The 26,937-nt window shown below is 35.7% G+C and overlaps 1 protein-coding gene across 1 annotated transcript in view; it reads right to left on the reverse strand.

The window, feature by feature from the left end:
- The window catches only part of CWF19L2 (CWF19 like cell cycle control factor 2), a 70,729-nt gene that overhangs the window by 21,878 nt on the left and 21,914 nt on the right, over window positions 1–26,937 (reverse strand). Inside the window, exons 9-12 of the mRNA XM_064645214.1 lie at window positions 23,586–23,679; window positions 20,748–20,837; window positions 8,361–8,486; window positions 7,079–7,216 (exon numbers count right to left, since the gene is read on the reverse strand). Of these exons, the coding sequence (XP_064501284.1) occupies window positions 7,079–7,216; window positions 8,361–8,486; window positions 20,748–20,837; window positions 23,586–23,679 (448 nt within the window). The remainder of the gene's footprint in view (window positions 1–7,078; window positions 7,217–8,360; window positions 8,487–20,747; window positions 20,838–23,585; window positions 23,680–26,937) is intronic.

Consider the following 26,937-nt stretch of genomic DNA (forward strand, 5'->3'; position numbering starts at 1 on the left):
GTTAAAGCAAGTCCTTGCAGTTGCCGGCAGTGGCAAACACCTTGGTAGGACCCGCTGTGGTGTCCTGGCTCTGTTGAGCTCCCACTAACAAGGAAGGTTTTGGTAACCTCCGATCTTGTGAATCTATTGGCAAAGGGTCTCCTTACGAGATGCTGACAGACTGTCAGACACCAGGGTCTCAACTTTCCTGAGGGACTGATGACTGAAAATCTAAACTCCTACCTTTCACGTGACAGGGCCTTTTTCATTAGCTTAATAAATGTGACATAATAGCATGGATGGGGTGGTTGTGGGAGAGGTTCTATTTCAAACCGTCTGAGGTAACTGATGTCCACATCAGCCTCCTCTGAACAGAAGCCAAAAGGTAACAGGAGGTAATAGCCTCAAGCACAAATGGGCTGTATTAGAACCATGACTAAAAAAAGAAGAATGGACAAGAGGGGAATCATAAATTGGAATATAAATTTAAAATGAAGACTAAACAGGTAAACAAATAGCAAGGAGATGGCATATTCTCTCCATCTGATTTTGTGGACCTCTTGAGAAACGAAAACCTTACAGGTGGGAAAAAGACTTAATGAGAACGAATATGGCTCGACCACAACAGATGCTTAGTCTGTGAATCTGAGTGGGAGTCAGGTATGAGACAACATTATACAGACCTTCACATGCCAATGGGATTAGACAGAGGTTTTATGGATAGAGATTTTGAGTCTGTGTACTGACATTTCTTCCAAGTCCCATCTAAGAAAGTAAATCCTTTCACGAATTATATCCTTCTATTTCAACATCCCCATTTCCCTTAATAAAACTGCAGTTATGTCATTATCTTCAGAGATTCATAACAACTAGCCTGTATCTCATTTGAAATACCATTAAAACACTAAATATCAGGAAAGTAACACTCATATAGAGCAGAGCATGTGTAAAAGCCATAAAACATGCCGGTGTGACTTTCTTATTCCATTCCCATTTCTGAGAGCAGTGCCTATTTACCCCATACTCAACAGCCACGTGGCTGGAATTATCTTTTTGGCATAGTCTGGGAAAGTGATAAAAGCCCTGGGAAAATCCATGAAGGAAATAATAGTGCTGCAGTCAGTTCAGACCGAGAAGATGAATGAAATTATTGAACAGAATTTAAGGAACAGGATCTCCCTTCTCTCATCCGATAGGATCTCCTATAGACTTGCAGCAGTTTCCTCCCACCACTCTTCTGAAACACGACAGATTAATTTTTGTGGATTTTTCCACTTCTCAGATGAAGGCACAAAGAGTAATTAATTCATATGTGTCAAATTCATGTACTATGTTATCAAACTAAAACTGACAGAAGAGATTTGGTTGCTAGACTTCCTGCTGGACATAAAATACCTTGCTGAATGCACTGAGGAGAGATGGAAGAATTTTGAAGACTACCTCACTGAGCCCCAGATCTTAATGCAGATACTCTATGTAGTAAAGGCTTATAAAGTACATAAATAAAGCATCTAGAATATCTGTGATCACACTCAAATTTTTCAGACTGCTGCCAACACTTCAACGCCAACACTGATCTTGTTATGCCGTGAATAAGAATGCATTCTACAGACATGGAAAGACATGGAAACCTCAGGATGCCTAGGAGTTTGTTTCTTAATTTAAGATCAAAAAACAATCACCATCTGGGGAAGAGCATAGTATTTTGTGGTGACAAGAGCTGGGAATCACCTGTACAGAAACTACCAAAAGCATTTCAGATCTTAACAGAGAAGAACAACTGGCATCTATGATGCTTCTTTTTATGAAAGCCACACAAAAATACCTTCAAAACCTAAAGGTGACATTGCATGGGATGGAAGGACTACAGTACCATGAATTAGAATTTGGACATTGCAACAGTAATTGACAAAACATCTACTTTGAGCAGATTCTCCAGTACACTTAGCCAGTAAATAAGTAATACAGCTCAATCTTAAAAGATTATTCAAGAGCTAGGCGTCCATTCAAGAAGCTTGTTCTAATAAAATAATGTGATATAGTACATCTTTGCCTAGTAATAAAAAAACCCCACATTACATAGCATCTGACCCAAAGCTCACTGAAGTCCATAGGAACTTCAGAGCCTTCTAAAACTAAAATAAAGCAGTTGCATAAGCCAGGAAACACAATACATTCATGTAAAATTATTAAGAAATTTTATCCTTAAAAAACCAAACAAAACAAGAAAGAAAAAAAAAGAAAAAAGCCTTTAGAATGGAACATACTATAAACTCAGTTGCTAGTTTACCCATTGTGATTGCTTTATGTTGGCAAATCAATCTCCAGCAAGGGTTAAAACATATGGGGGAAAGCATAAATGAAGCTCATAGAGCTGACTCTTCTGCTATGTATTTGCAGCTCAGCATACCATTGTGGAAATCCTGAGCCAAAAGCCTATCTAGATCTCCCTGTTTAATATTTACCAATGAAACTGTATTTCACAAAGTTGCTATACCTTTTTTTTGCTCCCACTTATAATTAAGGCCTCCACAGCATCTCATGCTCTACAGCACAAATTCTACAATGTCCTTCTTCGCTGAAAAAGAAGTCCCAATTCACATCAAACTCTGTTCTGTGACCACTTCCCACATTACAAACAAAACCTGTTGTTTTCTATTAAACTCTTATGCCAGTTGTTCTAGTCTAGCCACTGCCTTCCCCTACTCACCTACCCACCCCCCGGGCTTAAGAAATTTTGTTTACTTACGTTTTCTTCAAATGGCCACCATTCTGTGCCTCTGACCACAAAGTATGCATTACCAGAGTGGGTAGCATTCAAGATATGGGTGCACCATGGGTGCACTACAGTAGGCTAATACACTTTAAATTGGTTCTAAATTCTCCCTATTCACAACCTCCAAAATTCTGTTTCTCTTTTTAATCCCACCAGCATGGAGATGATGTTTGCAGACTCACAATGACTCTCAAATCAAGCATCAACAGCCTCTCGTGGTATATGCACAGTCATGGCTTCACGCAGCTTCAACAATTACCATAATTTTGCATTCATCAGCCCTGACTTTCATCTGAATTTATTGCCTCAATACCTACGATGGGATCTCTTTCTGTCTATAGCATAATCTCCTGTGTCTGAGCTAGACATTTTAATTCCTTTTATACCCATAATGTCTTTCCAACAGCATTTAAAATAGAACAGATAACTCACATCACTAAAATATGTATGTCTCTCAAGAAACTCTCTAAAGTGAATCTTAAGAATCAGTTCAGATATGTTTCACAATGTTAGAAAAATTCCAGCTTTGTAGTTTGAAATTCTACAATCTACAGTGGCCTCTATTTTTGACCGTCGTGCATACTTACATAACGATAACTAATTCTCAGATCTAGATGGTTTATGTATGTGTTGAACAGAAGAAATTCCTGACAAATCCACTGGTAACCTCCTTTAATTAAAAAAAATTACCATTTACTCCTGCCATCTTCTGTTCCTCAGGGTGAATAAAGATAACACTCATAAGTTCACAGTTGAGCATGTCACACCTGACTTCTCTCACTTCTTCACTTAGGTGAGGATTATTCAGTTTTAGTCACTGATTATTATTCATCTCAAATTCGACTTTCATTTTAAAAGATTGGATTTCTATAAATTTGAACTAAAATTAATTTTACTGACACTTAACTTGAGACAGTTTTTCCACTTATTTAATGTAAATAACGGTTCAGGTAAAACAATCGCTCTGATCTCATTTATAGAGGGTATTAATGCAAATAGTTCATTAGTCTTTCCAGCATGCACTTATCTTTTCTAAATGCTCTAATTAACCCTTGATAACATTTTTAAACACCACATTCCTGCTGGTTTCTTGATTTCAATGAATCTAACTCCTAGTTTTTTACTTTTTAGCAAACGTAAAATAATTACTTAAATTCCCTCAAGATAATTTTTTCCCCATTCTCATCAAAACTGCCTTCTAAGTCTGCTAGGCTCACTCTCTTTTTCATTCTCCTTACTTGGACATGAGAAGTACTTTTTAAATAATGGTTGGGTTCTTATTTTGACTTTTCCGTCAACCTCCAGAAGCTCTTTCTTCTTCTGTTCTCCCACCAGTGGATTATTTTTAAATAAAAACAATCAAACAAAGTTTTATCCTGTTTTGAGAGGGTGTTCACTCCCTTAGAAGGTTTTCACCAGTGACATACATCTGCAAGCATTTTCCCTTTATGTACTCATTTTAAACTCCCACTAAAGAGACTCTAAGTTTCTTCATAATTGCTTCTTTATAGAAGTTAAATGCTGCATTTCATTTTATTCTACTACATGGATAAAGAAGTTCAGTTCCCAAAGTTTACCCTCATTTGTACCAAATTTTTATTTTTAAAACAGCTACATACTGTACCAGGCCATTTCTGTACCACTCCTAGACTGATCAAGTTTTACCACTGCCCCAGAAATCCTTACAGTGCAAGTAATTAGTTCCTAGAGGAGTTGGCTACAGGTACAAGAATGCTAACCCAAAATGTTACACATACAGGATGTGGTTTTCTGTTTTCTTTAAATTCAATTATAGCTCATGCCTTTTAACAACAGGTACAGGTGATAAAATGGAAGATGAGGAGCCACCAAAAGGAAGTAACAGGGGATATTCAGTCCAATTCCCAATTCACATAACTATTCATAAACCAGAGAAAGATATCAGGTAAGGAGGTAGCATTAAAACCTCCAAATTGCTAAATGCCAGGAAAGTACAAGCTGCATCACTGGAAGTGTGACCTGTTCTTATTCTCTTTCTCCTATGCAGTCACTGTTGTATAGAGAATACTGGGCTGAGTGAATCTCTCATATAGCTGCTCTTGCATTACGTGTCTCAGTCATCAAGAACTTCGAAAATGATCAGCATTTCAAAATTGAATAGGAAAAAAAAAGAACAGAACAAAAAATTACGAAGAAAAATTATCAGAATTTTTGCCTTTGAAGACTTACAAAACTAAATAATATAGAAATCTTTGATGTCCCTTCAAGTTTGGTAGTCTTTCTTGCATTATTAATGTCAAAATTACAAAAACAAAACCAAGGGCAGCTGAACAACAGTTCAGGGCTCTAAGAGTCAAAAGTAATTTTCCATTTTGAAGTGAAGAAACTTGGAATCAATAAATACACCAATAGACAAACTATATTTTTTAAAAAGTTTAGAAAGTCCAAAGGCAAGACAAGCAAATTACTGGATAAATACACACATTTCTCAGAAAAAAAGTCTGAATGGCCTTTTATTTGCATTTGGAAAAATACATGCAAAAAAAAAATTTCTCTTTTTGAAAGCACTTCCTACTACGTCTTCATAGGGGCACTGCAAACGTTTGCTATTACCAAAACTCAGGAAGTTCAAATTAGCCTGGTTTTATTTACACATCCCTGAAAAGAGTCAAGAGCACAAAAAGCAACCCTCTAAACTGTTCAGTGGAAGCAGCCACACGAAAGCACTAAACAGAGAACAAATTGAGCACGTTAATAGTAATTTCAGAATGACATGCTGATATGGATTTACAAACTCACCTTCAATGCCCATATGTGAGTTAAAGAATTTCTTTAAAATCCATTCCACTTATGTTTTAATATAGACATTCATACACATGCCCCCCAAGCACCATTTATCATGAAAGTTATCTCTCATAATGAGAATACTTAATGGAGACAAAACAACACAAGATGAAGAAGGTCCTTGAGAAAATGGCATTTCTCTCTGTTATGCTTTTTATCATTTGATGTGGACAGTACAAAGTTTGTGTCCTTAAACTTCCGTTTACTTTAAAGTGTTTGCATGACAGATATGCTGATTAACAAATGCTAACAGTTTGCATCACTGCACAAGTCATGAAGAAAGTTTTTGTGTGTTTGGGTTTTTTTTAGGACAGGAAGGTAAAGAAAGAAATTAAATACTGGCAACAAGTCATGTTTGTTTAACTGGACCCCAAGGGTATAATTTTTTTTGAGTATGTCAGTGGAATAGAATGAGAACTTCTACTAGAGGCAGCTGAATGAGAAGATGCATAAACCACACTAAGTTCAGATAATCTCTCCAGAAGAACTTCCTGCCAGAAGGTTTATTGCATTAAGCTAAATATTTTCTACTGGCACTATCATGTCTTTTACAATTATTTTAAGTTCCATCTGATGAAGCCTAATTTTCAAAAATTAAAAAAAACAAACAAACAAAAAAAAAAAAAAAAAAAAACCCAAAAAAAAACCCCAAAAAAACACCAAACCACCAAACCAAAACCTGCTCTCTGGGATCTTGTCTGCCTCAGATAAATGGAAAAATAAAATTTTGTCTGTGATGATATTTAATTCCATGCAAACAATCTTTTTCAGAACCTGTCTGGTGATGCATAAAATATTGGGGCAGTAACACAGTAAAATTTGAAGTATGCTAGAGAAACCATATGTTGTAGGTATTGGAAATCGTCCCTGTCAAACACTTGCATATCAAGTGCAAAAAGTATGCCTTATAACTCAATTTGGATGACAGAAAATAATCATTCCATTTGGGCTGCAGAATCTGTCTGTGAGCTGGTTGCTCTTAAAAGTGGAATCACTCGTGGAACCATACTGCATAAATCTGTGTAGCCTGTAAGCATGAATTATCTCATTATCCAAGTCATCCTGATGAAAATTCATGTAGTTTGCTTCAAATCTCATTGACTCTTTTAACTTCTAGATATAAGTGACATTCTAAACACAAAGAAAATTGTGCTTTTCTCTGTCACTAATCTGGGGAAAATCTGCTTTGTTGGGCATAAGTTATTAATATACAATGCACTTTAAAAGTGTTCACCTCAACCATGTCAAATTCTACAGGCAAAGGAACAATGCAAACACATCTATGAAGGAACTGAATACACCACATTTCCTGCATGTGTGCAGGTTTCCATCACTTTGATGACATCTCGAGGATCATATTACAACAGACTTGATCACTACTCAAGACAGTAAGAATTCTCAACCAAAAGCAACATACCTAGAGCACTCAGGCCTCATATTCTCCTTGATATTTCTAATAATGACACGTTTAATTAGAAATACACACACACGACACGTTACCTTTGATGCCATACGCATGAACAGTGAGTTTTGATCCTCTGCTGTCCTCATCTTCTCATTTTTGACCAAATCCTTCAGGTCCTTATTATCATCATCCTGAAAATACCGTACTCTCTCTTTATCTACATGAGTAGGGATCTGGAAACAAACATATTTAAAAATAAATATTTACCTAATGAGAAAGATCAGCTATAAAATTCAGATCCTAATAATTTCAACAAGTTTAAAGAATCATGAATCAAGCTAAGCACATCTGAAACAACTGGGCTGACTGCTTCATTTTATCTAAGGAAAATAATATCTTCCCCTTCTTCAACTGCATCAGTACGTATAAATAAAAATGTAGCCTCTTTCCACAATCACTATATCCTTTATATCCTTAAGGTATCAGAGCTACAACATTATCACTCAGGGAAGATGTAGAGTAATTCACTGAAACAGTTAATAAGCTCACAAAAATGAAATATTCTAAAAAGTAATTTTTATTATTCACAATTCAAAAGTTTTTGTAACATCACAGATACTACTGAAACACAGTAATCACAAAGTGTACTGAAAACTTGTATGAATATGCTACCTCTGCTGGGAAATGTTGCCATCTTACACAGAGTGCACAAGAGAACAGATGTCCTTTAGCTTACAACTTAACTAAATTCTGAAGGAGCACAGGGAATGGTCATTAACACACAGCAAGATGGCATTTTCTAAAATGGAAACAACAGGAGGATGACAACAAATTCCTTGGTCTCTTATGCCTTTTGCTCCTCCATAGCACTGCTGCAAAATGATCTGTCCTGCTAATCAAGAACAAACTTCTTGTTCCCCAAAGCACTTTCTTACAAAGATTGGGTCATGATTATTATTACTAGCAGTAGCCATTTTTTTTTATTAGAAGAAAAGTAAAATTAGCCCCTGAGTATCTTGGTAAAATCTTTCTTATTTTGGAAATATTCAGCTCTGCTAATCTTCATTATTTACATAACTTTATGGAATATAAACTACTTGGCTAAGAGACCGTGATAACTTGAAAAACCTACTTTTCCATGAATGTGCATTTAAGTAAGCTGTAAAGTGATCCCTAGGGAAATACAATCTGAAAATAAACTTAATATATGCTTAATAAATATGCACTCTAGCACTTAATTACAATCATCTTCTGAAAGAAACATTTTAGCTACCTATTGACATTCTGATAAGACACTCATTAATTATGGCATCACCGAAGTAAAACTACAAAATTATTTAATAATTACACTTTAATACTCACACTTGTAAAACTTACCATCTGTCGCTTTCTCCGTCCTCCTTTTGCCTCTTGTGGTTCAGCTGGTCCAGTCACAGGCCATGCCATTCCACTCTCATCTGTTCTGACAAGGACCACTTGTTCATCTTCTTGATGGCTTGAAGCCTGTGTCAGGTTTTAAGGCATATTTTAAAACAGATGGCACAGACAAACCACATTAAATAAATGTTTAAAATACTAAATATTAAATAACAGATTCTTCACATTTCGTGTGTTCATTGTAATTCAAAGCAGACAGCATTACCATAACAAGGTATTCTTTTTCACATTCAAAAAGTACAGAATATTAAAAATGTATTCAGTCAGTTAAGTGTAGAGTTAATAAATACTTTCCAAAGAACCAAGTTTGTATTCTTTAGTTTTTTCTCTTACACTTCATCCCCAGAAGAAATACAATGCATATGAAGACTGAAACAGATAATATTGAACTGATATACCACACCATCTTTATAAGAGTGTATTCCCAAAAACCATGTGAAAAGGAGTTTTTCTGTGTTTAATGGTTTTTTTTTCATTTCAAAACTTGGCTAATAAACTAGCCAAAACCTTAGCTACTGGTTTTCAACACATCCCATCAGATCACACTTTTGTTTCCTGTCATTTTTAACACACTGTAATACTGAGATTTTTTAAATCTTGATTGTAGGATATGCAAAATAGGAAATACAAAGAGCTCAACACAAGTGTCTCTATGGTGATGAAGAAACAGATAAATAGATGCACATTTATTATTTAGGTCAAGTTAAATTGTAGACTGAGGCAAAAATGACAACATTCTGTGTGCCAAAATATATGGAAACAATAACAAGCATTCACCTGACCTATGTCAAATAAGTCATTTGCTTTTGGATGGTAAACTCATTCAATCTCACATAAATTGCACATGTATTTAATTACAGCTTCTACATACCAAAAGAAACTTGGAAATCATGAGCAGGGTAGCTTCTAAACTTAAACCAAACTCTTGAGGTGCTGGAGATGTGAGGTAAGAGGCACAGATAAGACAGGGCAACAAGGGAAGCTTTCACACACTTACCCTTGATCCTCAGGGGGGAATAGAACTACCAGTTCATCTGCTGGAAGAGCAACTCAGTAGGGCACAAGCAATACAGATTTCAAAAGCACTAAGGACAAATGCCAAACAAATTAACTAAGAGTGCTCTTCTGAATTTTCTACTCATAAATTTAAAAAAAAATAGCCCAATCAGGGATATGGAAGTCAGTCGCTCCCTTGGCTACGGCAACAAGATAGTGGAGCTTAAGATTCTAAGGAAAGTGAGTAAGGCAAGAAACAGAACAAAGGAAAAATAATCCTGGATTATAGAAAAACGGACTTCAACTTATTCAGGGATCTGCTTGGCTGGATTTCATGAGCGATGGTCATGAATGTCAAGGTGTCAAAGAAAGCTGGTTGATCTTCAAGGAAAACCCCCACAGAGGATGAGAAGGGACCATTTCATCTGCTATCCCCACTTGGCTAAATGGGGAACTTCAAACAAAACTCAGAAAGCAGTAAGGAAGCTTACAGAAGGTGAAATCTGAGAAGTTACCCAGGAGGACCCCAGAAGCACTTTCCAGGCATACAGGCATAGAATAGAAAACCACAGCTGAAGACGAAACTAGCGAGAGATGGAAAAAAACAAAAAGGGATTCTATGAGCATATTGGATATTCACCTACAAGCAAGGACAACAGAGGTCTGCTGTCGAGAGAGGAAAGGCCATGAAAGAGGTTAAGACACTCAATATCTTTGCCAGTCCTTAGCAGCAAAGTCTGCCCTTGGGCTTCTCAGGCCCCAGTGCCTATCAGTAGAGCTTGGGGGACAGAAGTATACCTGATAGAAGGATCAACTTGAGGCCCAGGTAAGCAACTTGAAATATGCCAGCTTAGGGAGCTAGATGAGATGCATATATCACATGGGAAAAGAGTCTCTCCCAATCACATCTGAGGAGTAGCAGTGGATGCTCTTGGAAAAAGGTGAACGTATACAGTCATCTTCAGAAAGGTAAAGAAGAAACACCTGGGGAACAGAATGACCACCTTCACCCCAGTCCCACAAAATATTACAGAACCAGTTCTCATGGAAGGCCCTTCATAGGGCCCCCACTTCACAGGGGTGTTCTCAAACTTACCTAAAGATATACATATACACACACATATGAAGAAAAGGAAGAAATTCTGCACCAGAAAAGTATTTAATTTTCTAAAATATTAAGAATAATTAAAAAAATATTTTTAAAGCCTGAGAACTTCCTGATTACTCTCCAAAGATGTTTATTTAAATCAGATGGTCAAATTAGAGCACATAATGGGGTCACTACTAAATCTGATGATATTAGGACAGCCTTTGTCAACTCTTATAAACAACTGTATTAATCTCAATTTGAAGCTATTTTCTACCAGACTGCTTTATACCTGCCATCTTTGACTAAGCAAAGCTTATCCCAGAAACCCAAATAAAGTCTGACTAATCTGTAGATACTGAAGTATGATAGTTTCAGTGGCTTAATTACATTTCCAAGAAAAATCTATCTTTCCAAGCTGAAGAAGGTAGAAGTTATGGACCAAAAAGCTGCCTAGGTAAGCCAAAGTTCTCTCTTCAGTTTGGAAGCTGAAGACACAACCACAGATATTGCAGTGAAAACTCAAAAACCCAGAGCATTGCTAATTAGTTTGAAATGAAACAGATCTCTCTAGAGGAAAAACACCACCTTGTCCCAAACCTACAATGCCTACGTGGCCAAACAGGGATCCAGCAGCTCTCCCAAGAGGACTGGTCAAATCCACACACGGGGCAGCAGGTAACAGGAGTTAAATGAGTGGAAAGACACGCCTGAGTAGGACTTCACATACACAGGACCCCTCAGAAATGGTTACTTGTTAGATTATTCACCAACAGACATTACAACAGCAGTGCTTCAACAATGACAAAGAACAGTAAATATCAGATTCTTAAGTCAACTTACAAGCATCTAATTCCTTTTAAAGTCATCCACCCCAAGATTTGTCTTCACTAAAATTCTTAAAATACAGACGTTTCAAAAAGGACTGTGCAAGCTGTTAGCTTCCAAAAATCAATGGAATTCACAAGATGTTCTACATGTTGGACTTTTTTATCTGCCTTTGAAGACGGGCTCCAAAACATTAGATCCTAACAATATCTGATTTTCTTGTTTTTCTTCTCATTTCTACATGCCAACACACTAACATAAAGGCAGTAGAAGAGTATTTTCTGGATCTGAACCACAGAATGAGTGGAGACAGAGACAGGAGTCGGGTAGGGGGCAGTAGATATAGCACATACTGAATTCTTTGTGTCAGAACTCTACAGCTGGCAAGGTATTTTGTATTTTATAGGGCTTGGGGTTTTTTTCCCCCTAATTTCAAAGACTCCTGAGTCTGATACAAAGCATGTAATACTGACCATAACATATTTAGATTTAATTTTCCAGAGAAAAGGAAAAGGCAAAAAATTAATTTTTAGCTTTAGAATACAAAGTACGAAAAAATAGAAGTTGTCCATCAAAGAGAAATTAAAAGGAGCGGACAAAAGGATCAACTAATTATGGACAGAATGAAAACAAAGTGCAGTCTTACTAGAGACTAATAGTTTAGCATACTAGGAACTGAGATTAATCCAATGGATCCATGACAGGCATGATTATTCAGAAAATTAAAGATGTTATTAGAGGTAAAGACATCCTTCAGAAGTCAGAACCCTGTCTAAATAGAACTGAATTAAAAACACAACATAACAACAGACACTAATTATATTAACATAAAAAGGTAAGGCAAAAGTTGATTTTTAGGGGGATCTTACTAACAATAATTACAAAGCTATTTCTAAACACATCAGAAGCAGAAAGCTTTCTGGTAGAAAACAAAAGACATTCAAATAGTTATAGCATTATCAGATGAAATTTGAATAATAAATTAATTATTTGGATTCTAAACATAAGACTTTTCTATTCAACAACCTTTAAAAAAAAGAATAAACAGAATAAACTTTATAAATCATCTTTAAACTGAAATATCAGTAAAAGGAGTTCTCAAGCAAGCTGCCATGAAGCAATGATTTTCACTAGGGGTCCCATAAATGAGTTCCAATATATAATGTCCACATTCTTCCACATGCATTATATCCTTTAAATAGGTCTCAGTACAAAAATAATGGAAAGTGGCAAATACAATATAAACCCTTAAAAATGTGCCAAAGGCTGATTTGGGGAATTCCAGGGCAATGTAATGGACAAGCTCACACAAGTATAATAAAAATCCAAATTCCTCTACACTTGAACAAATACGGCATACTGTGACAGAGCCTTTGCAGGAAAAAAGCCATGACTCACAGAAGTAACAGAGTTTTCTGAAGGATGTAAAGGAGTGTGGATACCAATCTAACTGCAAAAGTTACTTACTGCTCTCATTTTATCTGTTGATATTTTCTTTACACATTTATATATTTGCATTCCTATGAGTATATGACATGGCATATGGTAACTAACACCTATATGGTGATTGTGATATAATAATTACTCTTTAATAATTATCATCAGATAAATAATACCTCTATTAATATAAATATAACATAGCTTTAAAAATATATATTAAAGTACTTGAAATATGATACATATTGTTAAATGTTAAAGTTGAAACTGGAGAACAGGCTCAGTCACTATCCCTGAATCTTCTGATGACTGCTAAACTAACAATATAATTTACAGTCTGAAATGAACAAAAATAGTGTGTATTTCCAGAGTGAGTGAGGAATTGTTTGTTGCCATTAATTAAGGAACATGAATTTTTACTTCAGGCCAATTAAATATGCAAAGTACACAGTTGTTCTCACCAAATGTACAAACCACCATAGAGCGATTAACACCCAACTGAACAAAACAAAGACAGCAAGTCTGGTTTTGAAAGATAAAAGCTTTAAACTAAATACATAACTAAATAAAATGCAGTTCTGGAAAAGATTTTTGAACTCTCCAGAGATGCTGCCTGTTCCATAATCCAGCAGGACAAAGTAGAAAAGCTCTGCCACACTAGGTGCAGAGCTTAATTTGAGACACTGGAGTAGATCAACAAAGGGAGTAATCAGGCCACACATCTCAGATAGGATTTACTCAATTAGAACTGCTTTTTAATGCTGTTAGCTAAAGGGAATAAAATACATTTTAAGAGTCAGTATATTGTGGGATAGGGAACAACCAGAGCCAGAAAAAAACAAACCTTTTTTTTAATTACTGAGCCAACAAAAAGCTGGATGCTGCATGAACTGAGAGCTGTCTGCAAATGTTTACCAAGAGCTACACTCAAGTGGTATACAAGTACAGTGTAATGAAGGAATAACAAAGCTCAGCAATAATCTTCAGCAAGGAACAAACTTCCACAACCAAACACTTTATAGGGAAAAATCAGATGCTGCACTAAGTACACCACCTGTCTCCTTTCTCTTACAGTCTATGGCCACTGGAAATTGTTTGAATATTGTCTTATTCCTCTCTAGAAAAGTCTGTTCTTATGTTATAATATTAACTAAGCATCTAGAAGGCATCTAGCACTTCTCAGAGTAATGGACGCAGCTATTTCTTCCATCCACTGTCTCCTGTTCTTTTCCATTGCTCCTTCCCCTCCCATTTCAATTACCCCTCTGTTAGGTTCTCGGGTTGCATTCACACATGATCACCACAGTTATCAGAAGGATGATCCATCCAGAAGGAGCGGTCTGCCTCCTTCAGTGCTGGCTATTTGTAAGGGCACCAGGTCTCATCACTGAGGAGTTGATGTAGTCACTACCCAGAGTCACCATGTACCAGGTTTCAAAGCATTTAAGTTACCCTTCAGGCTCTGACATTTGTTGTGAATAATGGCACCATGACCTTCAAGGTAATGCTTACAAAACCAGTAGGTAGACCATAATCCATAGCAAGATTGAGGTTTGAATCTCACAGCAAGATGAAATTAAAATGGTCCAAAGTCTTTAATAGCAGTCCTTTGTATAAAAGTTGTGCCTTTCATCTGAGTTTCTTACAGCAGAAAAAAAGCTATAAGAGGAAGGAAAGCAAGAGCAAACTTCTAACTAGGTTAAAAATTTAGTATTTCCAGAAAGACTCAACGAACATATTAATAAGAATCACTATTACAACTTCAAAAGGTATTAAGCTAATACAGAAATGGGATTTTAAAAAGGTTTTAGAAGATCAGGAAGTCTATCTGCCATATTCAGGATCTTGTACTTAATACAGTGGAGAGAAGCATTAGAAAATCTAATGCAGGCTGTAGCACAGAAGTGAACTATTCTACAGAAGAGTATCTTTATCAGGTAGTGCTTCATTTGTGTATAAAACATACAACTAAAAAAACTCCAAAAACTCCAAACCATGGAAAAGGATTAAGTCTTTATCCTTTCTCTCCCCCAGTCAGTGAGTGACACGTTAATAACATATTATGCAAAAAACTTAATTTTTTCTTACTGATATAAAATCAGTTGCCCGCCAATTCTTTGTTCTTATATTATAAAAAGGGTATTTTAGCAAAACTGTGTATTACTCAAAATAAACAACATGACCTTCTTATTAATCTCCTCTTTATAAAATGTGTCCAATCACCCCTGCATTCAAAAATCTTTCTATTTGCATTGAGTATTTATTTTTCTAGAGCATCTCTACGATAGGGTGATCAGAATAATATCTTGTAAGTAGAATGGACACACACACAAACCTCAAACCGAATTCAGTAGGACTCATCCTGCCAGCCTGAGGAAGTAAGGCTGGAACCAATAATATGTAACTTACAGCAGCTTGTAATGAGCCTGTCCAGTGATGCCTCCAGTAATGGGAAAAACTAAAGCAATTAAGTCTAACTTAACAGTAATACTGGATATCAGGAAGCAACATAACCTTTCAAATACAACTTCAAAAAAAACATCTAAAGACGAAGTTTGATATTTGAAATTGTTAGCTACACTTTGAAATGGTCAGACACTTAGCCATACCATCAATGAGCCACTGTAGGTATGAGATGCAAGAAAACTTGGAAAAAAAAAGTAATGACTAGATGGCTCTAGACAGCAGTAAAAATATACAGAAATTTAACATGGTGTTAGGAGAAAAACAGAGCCAGAAAAAATGATGCCATCAGCTACAAGTTCTGCATGGAACTTGGATATGGCTGCTGCCTCCGGTGTCACAGCATATTTCCAAGCTTTTGTATTGTCAGTTTGAACTCTACAAAGTTTTATCCACCCTGCCCTTTCATACTTTTTACGTGTACTGAAACCATAAGCTGTTTTACATCATTTATTGATAGAATTTCTCCAATACTTTTTAATTGCAAAAGCCAATTTCCTATAAATTACATTCAGGAAGCTAAACCACTTTGTCTTAATATGTTTTTGTCTTATGAATAATTGTGTAATCTTCTCTTACTGACATCAACAAGAGTGTCCAGGAAATACACTCACCAATAACTGCATATACCTACTATTTTTAAAAAGTATGCACTAATGATATTAAAGCTGTTCTGCAGCAGTATACCCACGTCATTATTCCCTGTTCCAATTAGAGCTACTCAACTCCACACGGAAAACACAAACTTTTGCTGAAGAAAGAATGGCGCAGCCATCTTGCACACAAGATTCAAGTGTGATGGAACACCAGGAATCAGACATTATGAGCTAAAAACATCTGAGAGTAAACAGACCATGAGCCATCTGTTGCTGCATTTCCCCACCACCCGAAGTTCCAAATAAAATCAGAGATTTTTATTGTGCATTTAGTGAGGGTCATTAATCTCCATCTTTCTAGTTTTTATAGAACGATCTAACTATACTTTCTTGCAAAGTAGTTTTAAATAGTTTTTAAAGGATTCTTTATATATTATAAGTCTATAAGCATTACTTTAAAATTTTGACAACCAAATATTTTTATTGCAGAAAAACATCTGTGTTTATAGTCACAATTCCTAAACCTAAAATTAAACATTCCGGCACACCTGCAATTTTGAATGGTAATTTTCAGGGTGATTTGGTTTTGTCTTTTTTTGTGTGTTTGTTTAGCTTTGGTTAGGGATTTTTTAAAATTAAAAAAACCCCTCGCATCAAAAGCACTGATTAGTTTCCTTCTTTCTTTCACCTCGTATTCCAAAGTATTAATCACCGTTTAAATTTTACATGTATACACACATAGATACAAACACACACACCCCCCCCACTGTACTTATAGATAACTCTCTCTTTTTCCAAGGAATCATTGTCATCTTTAAGCTATTTGTGAAAAGGTCATTCTTGAAAACAAGGACATTATCTGCGCTGCATTTAGTTTCTCCGGATAAAGATCCAGCATGTTCCATCCTGTGTCTCCTAATGAAGAACTGTACGTAATGGTATGCAACAGATGTAATTCTTATTATAAATAGGATTTGAGATATAAGTCAAACTGTTGTATTCAGTTTCCTTTTTGAAAAATAGTGTTAGCTCTTCAAAAAGAATTTTTAAAAAATCATATATACTGAGCTAGCTTCCTTAGAATTCTCCCTCAGTCTGGACTCTAATGCATCTCAGGGATCCAAATTAAATATCAGACCTTCAATACATCAAAATTTGTGTTCAGATAAGACGTGTTGGAAACCTAATCATCTTTGTACTCAAGAAGCATAATAAATAAAAATAGCCGAAGCATCTGAAGTATGTGAGGCTCTTAATATTATGATGGCTTTCACTAAAAGACGAGCCCTACTTATGCCATAAAACTTGCTAAATTAACTTTTCCTTGCACCATAAATTTTCTCCATCTGAGATGGACAAGCAATGGCCTGGAGACTGTTACTCTTACAGATGCAACAGGTAGCCTAGAAAGAGTTTTCTCTATTAACGAAGCACCATATCAGTGAGATGCCTACTGTAAAGTGAAATGCTGTGCCTGCCAAAATTCAAGACTATTGCCTACAGATCTCTTCTATGCCCAAGAGGCATATCAGAAACACTACATACTCTTCAGCAGAAAAACTTTAAATTTTTTTCTGATTTTTTTCCTCTATCCTGAGGAATACATTTGAGAGAGAGAGAGTGTATACATATATATATATATATATCTTTCAATCACTGTTTTATTCCCTATGCTTTAAATATATTTATTAAATCAATCATACTAGACCAAGGGCTGACAGACTTCCATAGAAAACTCAGTTATTCAAACAAAGATTTGCTATGCTGAAATAATTCATATTTTCCCTACATATTCTCAAAAGCATGACAGAAAAGCCAGTATTTGTTTCAATTTTTCAGAATTCTCTTCTTTTAAATACTCCGTGATACCAAGATAGTATATCCTCTACCATGCTATTTTGCTTAAAGTACCACCTTCTAGCTTTCATTTAATTTTGTATTGATTTTGTATTTTGAATGCAATTCATCATTATTGAGAGCTGTCTCTAGCATTTGCTCAGCAGAGACTGCTTTCTGTTTCCTGCATACTAATTAAGTGCTATGGAACACAGAAACAGACTTAGGGTTGAGAAGCTTTTTTCTAAACCATACTCCATTTGGGACTGAAAACAGTTTTTAAAGATGCATACTCTTATATACTATATTCATTCACCATCATGCTGTTGGACTAGGTGACCACTGTAAGTCCCTTCCAACTGATATATTCTATATTCTGCCTCTTCCTCATTTAAGTTTTTACCTCCCAATTTCTGTACTACCAAAAACCAGTGCAAATTACGTGCTGTGAAGGAGTGCTAATGTTTCAGATATGTTTTGTTAAATAAAATGACTGAATAAAAGCACAAATTACATCAGTTGTGATTAGTACTGACACATGGCAGAGGTGGCATCCTCATAACTAATGTATTCAAATCTAGACTTGTGTAGCACTCTCAGGTAACAGAAATATAAACTGTACTTGAGAGGTAAACTATGAACACATGAAAGTTATTTTCTAAATGCTGAAGTCTCCACAATTTTCTGCTGTGTCCTTACATTCAATAAGTACTCATTTTCATCACCTATCCTTACTCAGAAACACAGCAGCCTTCTCTTTACACAGTTTCACTAGGGCTCAAACAAAATGTCCATGATAAAGTAGACATAAGCATCTCAAAATAAGCATCATCCTATAACAAAGGAAATCTAAAGTTTTTTCATTTCCATAGACTCTGCAAGTTACCTCCTGCTCCAACTTAAAGAAAAACAAACACAATCTACATTTTAATTAATCATTTTAGAAGAATCTTTGCATGTGCACTCATTGCATATGTATACACGACTGAAGTATTTAAGACCCCTAATTTCATTAATAGATACTTTACTCATTTTTGAAAACCATATTTTTGGGGTTGCTTGGGGTAAAATTCCTGTCTAAGTCAAAAAAACTACAAAACTAGTCACTAAGTCACACTGTAAAAGCTAGATTTGCCTTTAGTTTCACTTATAAACAAAAATAAATAAATAAAACCAGGATTTAAGCTAACACTTCACAGTCCCTTAAGTCTATAGTTTCTTGATCACCTTGAGGCAGAATAAACCAGCACCACTGCCAAAAGAATTGATCCTGTCCTCTGTACCAACTCCAGCCACTCATACACCCCCCTACATGTGTCTTCACTCAGTCCCACAGTGAACTGAATTGGGAAATTGATCCATGTCCAATTAATCAAAAAGAAAAAACCTTCCTAGGGAGATGCATTCAAAATTGCCTTCACTGCTTCCTGATTTATCTTCCCAGTTCTCTCAACAGAAATTAAAATAAGGTAAAGCCACATTTCAGGACCTCCTAGCATGACATTGGCCATGCAGCTCCAAGGAAGCAGAGAGAGACCTGCCTGAAACATGTTTGTTATTGGTAGCGGAGGCAAAGCTATCAGACTTTGGGATCTATGGGACATCCATTTGGAAAACCATTTCTGTGAAAACTGCTTCAGGTACCCCACTTGTAATACATCTGTCTGAACTGGCTGAGTCTATCAGTTGGGTGGTCAATGCTATGGAAAGGCTGATTCGTACAGAATCAAACAGTCCTTCACAAATCAGCTTCTCTTCTGTTATGAGATGGTTTCTGAACATCTGGGCTCTTTAGATACACAGTGTGATATAGCTGGCCCTTGATACACAGGAGTACCAAGTACATTCTGCTTGTGATCCAGCAGTTCAAAAGTTGGAAGCTGTAAAACCAGTAAGACTACCCTGGCACTATCACAAAGACAGGACTTAGGACAGAGTAACTGACAGCTCTGCTGGACTGCTCATTCTCAAAAGCCATGTAATATAGGCCAGAAGAAGCCAGGAAACAGACACAGGTAAGGCATATTCAAAAATATTTATATTTGGTACTTTTGAAATGACTACATACTATTGGTTTTAAATATGCTTTAATTTAATTGAGATAAAAATCAGACTGTGGTTAAGACCAAGGCTGACCAAAACTGTTATTCTTGACTCAGTTTCTAAGAAACAGGTGTCCACCAATTTTTGAGGCCCACCCACAACACTCTCTCTACTTTCCAATTTTAAAATCTGAATGGATTTTTCCTATGTAATTACACAACTCCAATCTGCTTTATGCAGGTTTTTTTATATATATATACGAAAAACATGCCCAAGAATTGCACTGCAATGAAGTAGTCTATCTACACAGAGCTTTTGTATCTTTAAATTCTTGTGAATTCAAAGTCTGAGACTTTAATCCTATTGCCACAAGGTAGTTAGCTAGAGGCCACACATCAACTTCCAGTTCAGTTTGCCTTCTAAAGACTGGATAAATACTAGTCAACGTATGAGGTCTGACATGAAGCCTTCTAGAAAAGAAAAAAGTTAGTGGCTTTTCAAACTCAGATCACTTGCAATGAATTTTCATTGTGGGATTGGGGTCAAATTAAACAAGAACATTAATTCTTGCCTAAAATTTTGTCTCCCTCATGAAGACAGAACTCATAACTTGAGATATTAACTGTATTTCCTTGTAGCTGTATCAGTGTTGGTATGGAAGATGCTTACTATCTGTTTCTTGAATACCACCCTTCAAAAGGAGTTACATGTAAAATGCCAGCTTCTTCAGAGACATTACAGTTATTTAACAGCCAGTACAGTCAACAACACAACACATAGCAGTTTCATTTTTAATGGAAGATACATATCCTTGCTGAGAAAATTATTACCAGTAAAAAAATCCCATAGAAGTGGCTAAGGTACAATGGAGATAGTTTTGTTTGCCAACAAAAGGCACAATTTAATTTGAACAGTAACTCACCTGAAGTCACATTTTCTAATTTTCCTAAGTACATCTGATCTTCTCTAATTCAGTTGCTACCTGTATTGTACCACTGTTTTAGTGCAAAAAAAAAAAAAGAAGAGTATTTTCCCCCTTACCTCTTTGCCAGCCTTTGCTGGAATCTGTCTTTGAGTCTCTCTCAACTTGCGAGCATTGTCAAGTTCTGCCTGAAGTTTTGAAGCCAATTCCTTCAAAGAAAGTGATTATACTCCATTAGTTTAACCATCTGAAACTTTTAAGAGACCTTTATATCGGAATTAACTATTCATTCCATTTTTTTGTGTTTTGAAATTATTTTTTAAACTCTAATGACATAAAAGACTAAATAAGACATGTCAATACAATTTACACAATTCTTTACTGGATAAAAAATATTAAAAAAATGTTCAGAATAAAAGTATCTGAAGTATAGAAACATGAATTGCCATAAAAAGAGCAGAAAAAGTATCCTTAAACATTAGTACCTTATACTAAGAAATGCTTTTTTTTACTAATAAATGCTAAGCATAAATATTACTTTATGTATAGAAAGCTAAATACAGAAGCTCGAACACATCAGGTGTATAACCTTTCCAGGTTATCCTATGTATCCTTTTATTTTTTTTATATATACACACATACCCATTTATACACACACATGCAAGCAATGGGTCTAGGGAAATATCTCTCAGACATTTTTACAATGCAGTTTTACATCTCCCCACACTGCATGTCCAACCTTTGCACTTAAGACCTTATTTTGAGTATTAAAATGTACAAAAGGTGAAATATGAGAACCGTTTACAATCTTGTGTAAATTGTTTCTGATGGTCCTGTTCCCTCAACCATCTGTTTATTAAATAAATACAAGTATTTTAGAATATCTTGGACTGCTATGAATTGCCAGGTGGCAACCTATCAACCTACATGAAATAGAACCACTCTGACCCCTTTGCCAGTTCCATTGACTGGACTCCAACAAGCATGCCCATACTTGCTGCCCCAAAATTAAGTCATTTGGTCAACACCAAGCAGCAAGTCAGTACAAAAACAGATTCAGAATTCATTTGTCGCACATGGCCAACCTTGAGCTCCAGCCATGCTGTTACATAACCATTTGTACTGGTGTGTGGGGATGAACTTGTTTAAACAAGCTGAATTTTCAATCTGATCAGAGGAAGACCATGACCTTGTTTTAAAACAAAACAAGTCAAGGATTAGGTTTTTTTTATTATTTATACTGTTGTTATACTCTCCCTGCAGAACACCTGTATATTTTTTGTCAAATTACGCATATTCAGTTACTAATTGAATGGGACAGCCCCTTCCCCAACATTTGCACTCAAGCTTCTGTTTGGGCAATACTATTGAAGCTAAGCAGAAGGGGAAGAAAAAAAGTCTACAAATTTTGCTGATCTCCATGAAGGTCTTTGGAAAACTTTCCCCTCCCCAGCACTTTTGCAACTAGTATATAGATAGCTTCAACCATTTTCCCTTGTAGGAAAATGTCTTACATAATAAAGTAATATCTTAAGTGACTACACCAGTACCTCACAAACCTATCATATAATTACATTCATAATTTTCTTCAGTAGAGTATTTTTTTAATATTAACTAGGAAAACTACAGATTAAAACATGGAGACATCTATTTAAATCATTAACACTCATTATATCTTAGTAGGAAATACATTGCTTGAAGTTACTTTTAATTCATGTTTGAAGCTAATAAGATTTCAAATGGACAGGATTTCTAGAAAAGGTACAGCTGTTGAAATATTGTAAAGCTACACACACACATCTATGCCTAAAGTCTGTGGGAAAAGAATTCATAATATAAAACTGGTTTGAAAAGAAAATGTTTATAAAATATGGACAGCATGTCCTAATCCAGCAATAGTGCCAAAACATCCTAAAACTTCCCACAAATCAAAGAATCAATAGCTCTCAGGGAATACTAATTTAGCTGTTGAAGTCATACTTATTTATTACTTCTTTGTGATGCAGATTTGGTGTAAATATTGCGTCACAAGAAGCAAACTAAACAGGTGCAGTAAAAATTAATCTTAAAAAAAAGATACAAAGGCCCACAGTGATAGGATTTGCTTCTAAAAACTAAGAAAAAAGTTTCTTAAGAGCAGCTATTCTGAGTAAGCACTTAAAAACACAGCTTAAAAACTAACAGACTACTACCTTTTTATAACTGAAACTTCCAGACAGTACTACTGAATGGAATTAACTCATTATAGCCATGCTTAGTGTAATAAAAAATATATATAGTGTAATAAAAAATATATACTTCCAAAGTTTAGTGTTCTGAAAGAGTGAAATTCTTGATCCTTCAGGATCAGCTTGCTGAATGAAACAAACCTCCTAAAGCAACACTAAACATGAGACTCGGTCTCATTCAGGGCAGGAATTTTGTGGAGCTGACCACAAAACATTGAAACAACTACAGTTGTTCTCAATGCTGAGCTGGATGCAATGGCCTATGCAGTTCCTTTCAGTTTTATATCTCCATACCATAATTAATAAGCAGGCTTATAGAGCAGAGCCATGAACCACAAGGACCTACTTGTGACAAAGCTGAGGAAACAAGAAAAGCTCCAGAAACTGTCTACCTTGTAACATAGACAGGGAGCTCTGTAGTTTTCACCTGCTCCCCTTCTAATAAAAAGACATAAAATACTATAAAAAAGGCAGAGAACAATTGGTTTTGGGTATGCTGCTTATCCTACAAAGCCTAGGGATCTGAATCCTCTCCTCTAGTCTATGAACCATTGCATTTAAAGCAAAAGTTACTGTAAAAGCAGTATCTTCAAACCCTACCAAATTCTGCAGGTCTTTATTAGCTTGAATCAATACCCTTTTAAAAAAAAAGAGAAACCAAAACAATTAAATCACTGGGAGCTCTAAAGAAAAATTGCAGTAAATCACGACAGTTTTCAAAGACATTACCATGTCTCCCATGAGTTCTGCTTTCACGATCTTCGCTCCCAGTCTGTTCATCTCCTCTTCACTAAGGACCCGAGGCGGCTCATCCTTTGATGATCTGTAAAACAGCAGCTGCGCTAAACCCATAGAAAAACACTGCAGTATTCACCCCTGTAATTAAGTATTATTTGCCTACTGTACTGGTACATATGCTCCTACTGTCAAAATAATTGAAAACAACATATAAAAATGTATTTGCAGTCAGAAGTTGCCAAGGACTCTGAAGCCAAAGAGCTTGAATAAAATTTTTATGAAGCTTGTTTCCTTTTACTTTTGAGATCAATTAAAATGAAAAGAACTATCTATGAACATTTTCCCAGCACAAAAAAACAGTCAAAGAGACAGTAGCAGGTATAAGCAGGCAAAAAGTAAGGGAAAGAGGAACAGAAGGTTATTTCAACCCATTTTAATTCTCTTTTCTGGCTTTGGCCATGCTTTTACTTCTCAGCAAAACTGCCCTTTTCTGAGCTGTTTTCCTGTTAGCCAAAGTGGCCTTCCATCTCTTGAAAACTACTTATTTTCCCATACTTATCTGCTCTCAGTACAATCTCTGCTTCTGAACATGTTATGGCTGATACAACAGAGTTTCCACGGAAAATTAACTGGTAGCATTTTAAAAATAAGAAGTATCCCTCAGGAAGCCGCAGCTAGTAATGAACAGTATTGTATTTTAATTTTAATATTAAAAGGTCAGCATAGGAGTTCTTATAATAATAAATAAAGTCTCCAAGAAATATTGCAAAGAGGCATCAAAGTTTGGCTCTTGTTCTCTAACTCTAGGAAAGACTAAAACCAACTAATTCTAAAAGTAAAATATCTAACACAAAAGAGTTATGATACAATACAGTTATGATATTTGTTCCTGCTATTAGAAAGAGAATTCACCCACTACTTGATATGGTAAAACCCTGTCAGATTTGAAGAATGGGAAAACTTGAAGATGGTGTCATCTTTAACTGCCAGGTCTCCCCAGTCCTGAGAAAATTACCAAAGTTGCTTTTCTTTATTTTCAAGACCCCTAATTCAGAACCCAAAAACTCAGCAAAATATACCTTAACTTCACCAGAAACAAAACCCTCAAAGCTCACCTTCTCACTTTTCCTTAATCTATATTTTTCAATACCGAGGAGACTATTTAAATAAAGGTGTTTATTACTTCATATATGCTTTTTTTAAGGTGCTATGGCTTGAGTCACTGTCTGAACATTTTGAGACTTGAGAAATTGTTTTGATTTGCTTTTTATCTTGTCTCAAATTAAACTTTGAAGAAGTCCCATTATTAAGTGTGACTTCCAGCAAACACTAGCTGATGGACTTTTCCTCCAGGGAGATCCCTTGGATATCCAATCAGCACTTTTAATTAATCTGTGTCATACTACTGTCCAAATTACTTTGATTTATAGGCTGAAGAAACTTCCTCTGTGCTTTAGAAGAGATAAAACTCAAGAGCTATATTTTCAGCATGAGAGATAAAGAACTGAACCAGAAACACCTTTTAATTCAAGCCTTCACCTGAAAGAAGATTTACTTCTTGTAACTGACTGACAACACCACTGAAAAAGGACAGGTATTACAAGTCTTGAAACTTGTAGAAACTAGTAAGAAAAAGAAAGCAGCAGTTTATCAATTATTCCCAACAGATAACTACTGCACATATTGAAACCTGAAATGTTCCAAAAGCCAGAATTTTCTACAACATTCTATGAAAAAAAAAAGACAATTTTCACTGAATGGAATAGGAAGACAGGTCATTTGGTATTTCAAACACACAAAATCTCTGAAGTTAAGAGTGAGCTTAAAGGAACTTGGAAATAAGTTAAATCAGTAAGCAAGGGCTATATGGTTTTCCAAGCCTAAGTAATCACCACTTTACTAATACATCAGCTCAGTAATTGTATTGGCTAAGAAATACAATTAAAATATCAAAGAAGATGTGCAATTAGATTTAATAGTACTAAAACAGAAAACACATGCAAAAGAAAATATCAGCTAAACAGTTCCTATGCTTATTCCTCTTTTGTGAGGAAGAGAATTAGCACTTCTATCATAATAATTGAATTTTTTGAACTTGAATAAGCAAACCACTTCCGTACACAATTTCATTTCCCAAAATCTCCAGCTTTGTCCAGTTACAATTAGCATTGCACTTACTACATGAGGCAACCAAAAGCTAAAAGGTACAGTTTTTTGTACTTGCAATTAAAAAAAAAAAGTGAATCACCATCACTGAACATAGGAAAAAAAAAAAAAGACTAATAGTGCAGCTGCTTCTTTGAAGAAAATACTGAGGCAATGGTATCAAAAATTACATATTCTACTAGGTCTGGCTAGGATGGTATTTACATTTCCCATAGCATTGTCATAGTGAACTTGCCAACTCTCCAGTTTGCAACGCTTGGAGGACCATGGTGAAAAGCTGACAAGGGGGCCTGGGCCAAAATTCTTCCCTCCTTGAGGCTCAACTCTTGCCCATTGAGGAATTCCAAGACATTTGAAGTATTTCACTGAACTCGAGGAACCCTTAAAAGACATACTTTCATACATTTATATACATATATCTTTATGTATTTATACACATATATCCCTATAAAATAACTCTTTCTGTCTGTATGCATGTGTGTGTGAATTGATTTAAATACCCTATAGCCAGTATAGGATGAATGTTGTCATCTCAGATCTATAATTAAGTCACTGTTGTGATTGTAGTAAATCATGTTGATTCACTTCATAAATGTTAAATTAGTCAATGATTAAGTACTGTTAAAATCTTCTGATCCATCTTAAAACAGTGAACAAAGCTCAGACTGCTGCTGTATCAGAAGTCGTGTAAAAATTTCATCTGTGGTGAACTGATACTTCTACAACATCGCACTAGGATCACCTTTTGCTGAAATCTTGGACACTGGTTCTTTAGGTGATCCTAACTGATTACAGATGTAATCCTTTAGATATAAACCGTTCATCAAGTCTGAGACTACGACTGAACCTAGCCACACCCAATCTCCATCAGGAGTTTAGAAGGCAAGGGGGTGTTCACTCAAAACCTCATGACACAATGGGATGGTCTCCCTTACCCTTTTGTGTCTTCAGTCTCTGTGTAAATCATTCTAAATTAATTTTCTCTCAATTTTCCTTTGTATGTTTCACTCATGTAGTAAATAACAGAGTGAACCTTATCACCAAACTTTAAGTCACATTTTTGTAGATTCATATTAAAACCATTTTTGCAAATACCTTTGATGGTGATTCTTTGAGCGACTCTAAACCACTCATTCATGACCAGCAGCCTGTATGGTGCTGTGGTTTGGACTTAACT

The sequence above is a fragment of the Pseudopipra pipra genome, chromosome 2, assembly GCF_036250125.1.
Source record: "Pseudopipra pipra isolate bDixPip1 chromosome 2, bDixPip1.hap1, whole genome shotgun sequence".
Taxonomy (NCBI): Eukaryota; Metazoa; Chordata; class Aves; order Passeriformes; family Pipridae; genus Pseudopipra; species Pseudopipra pipra.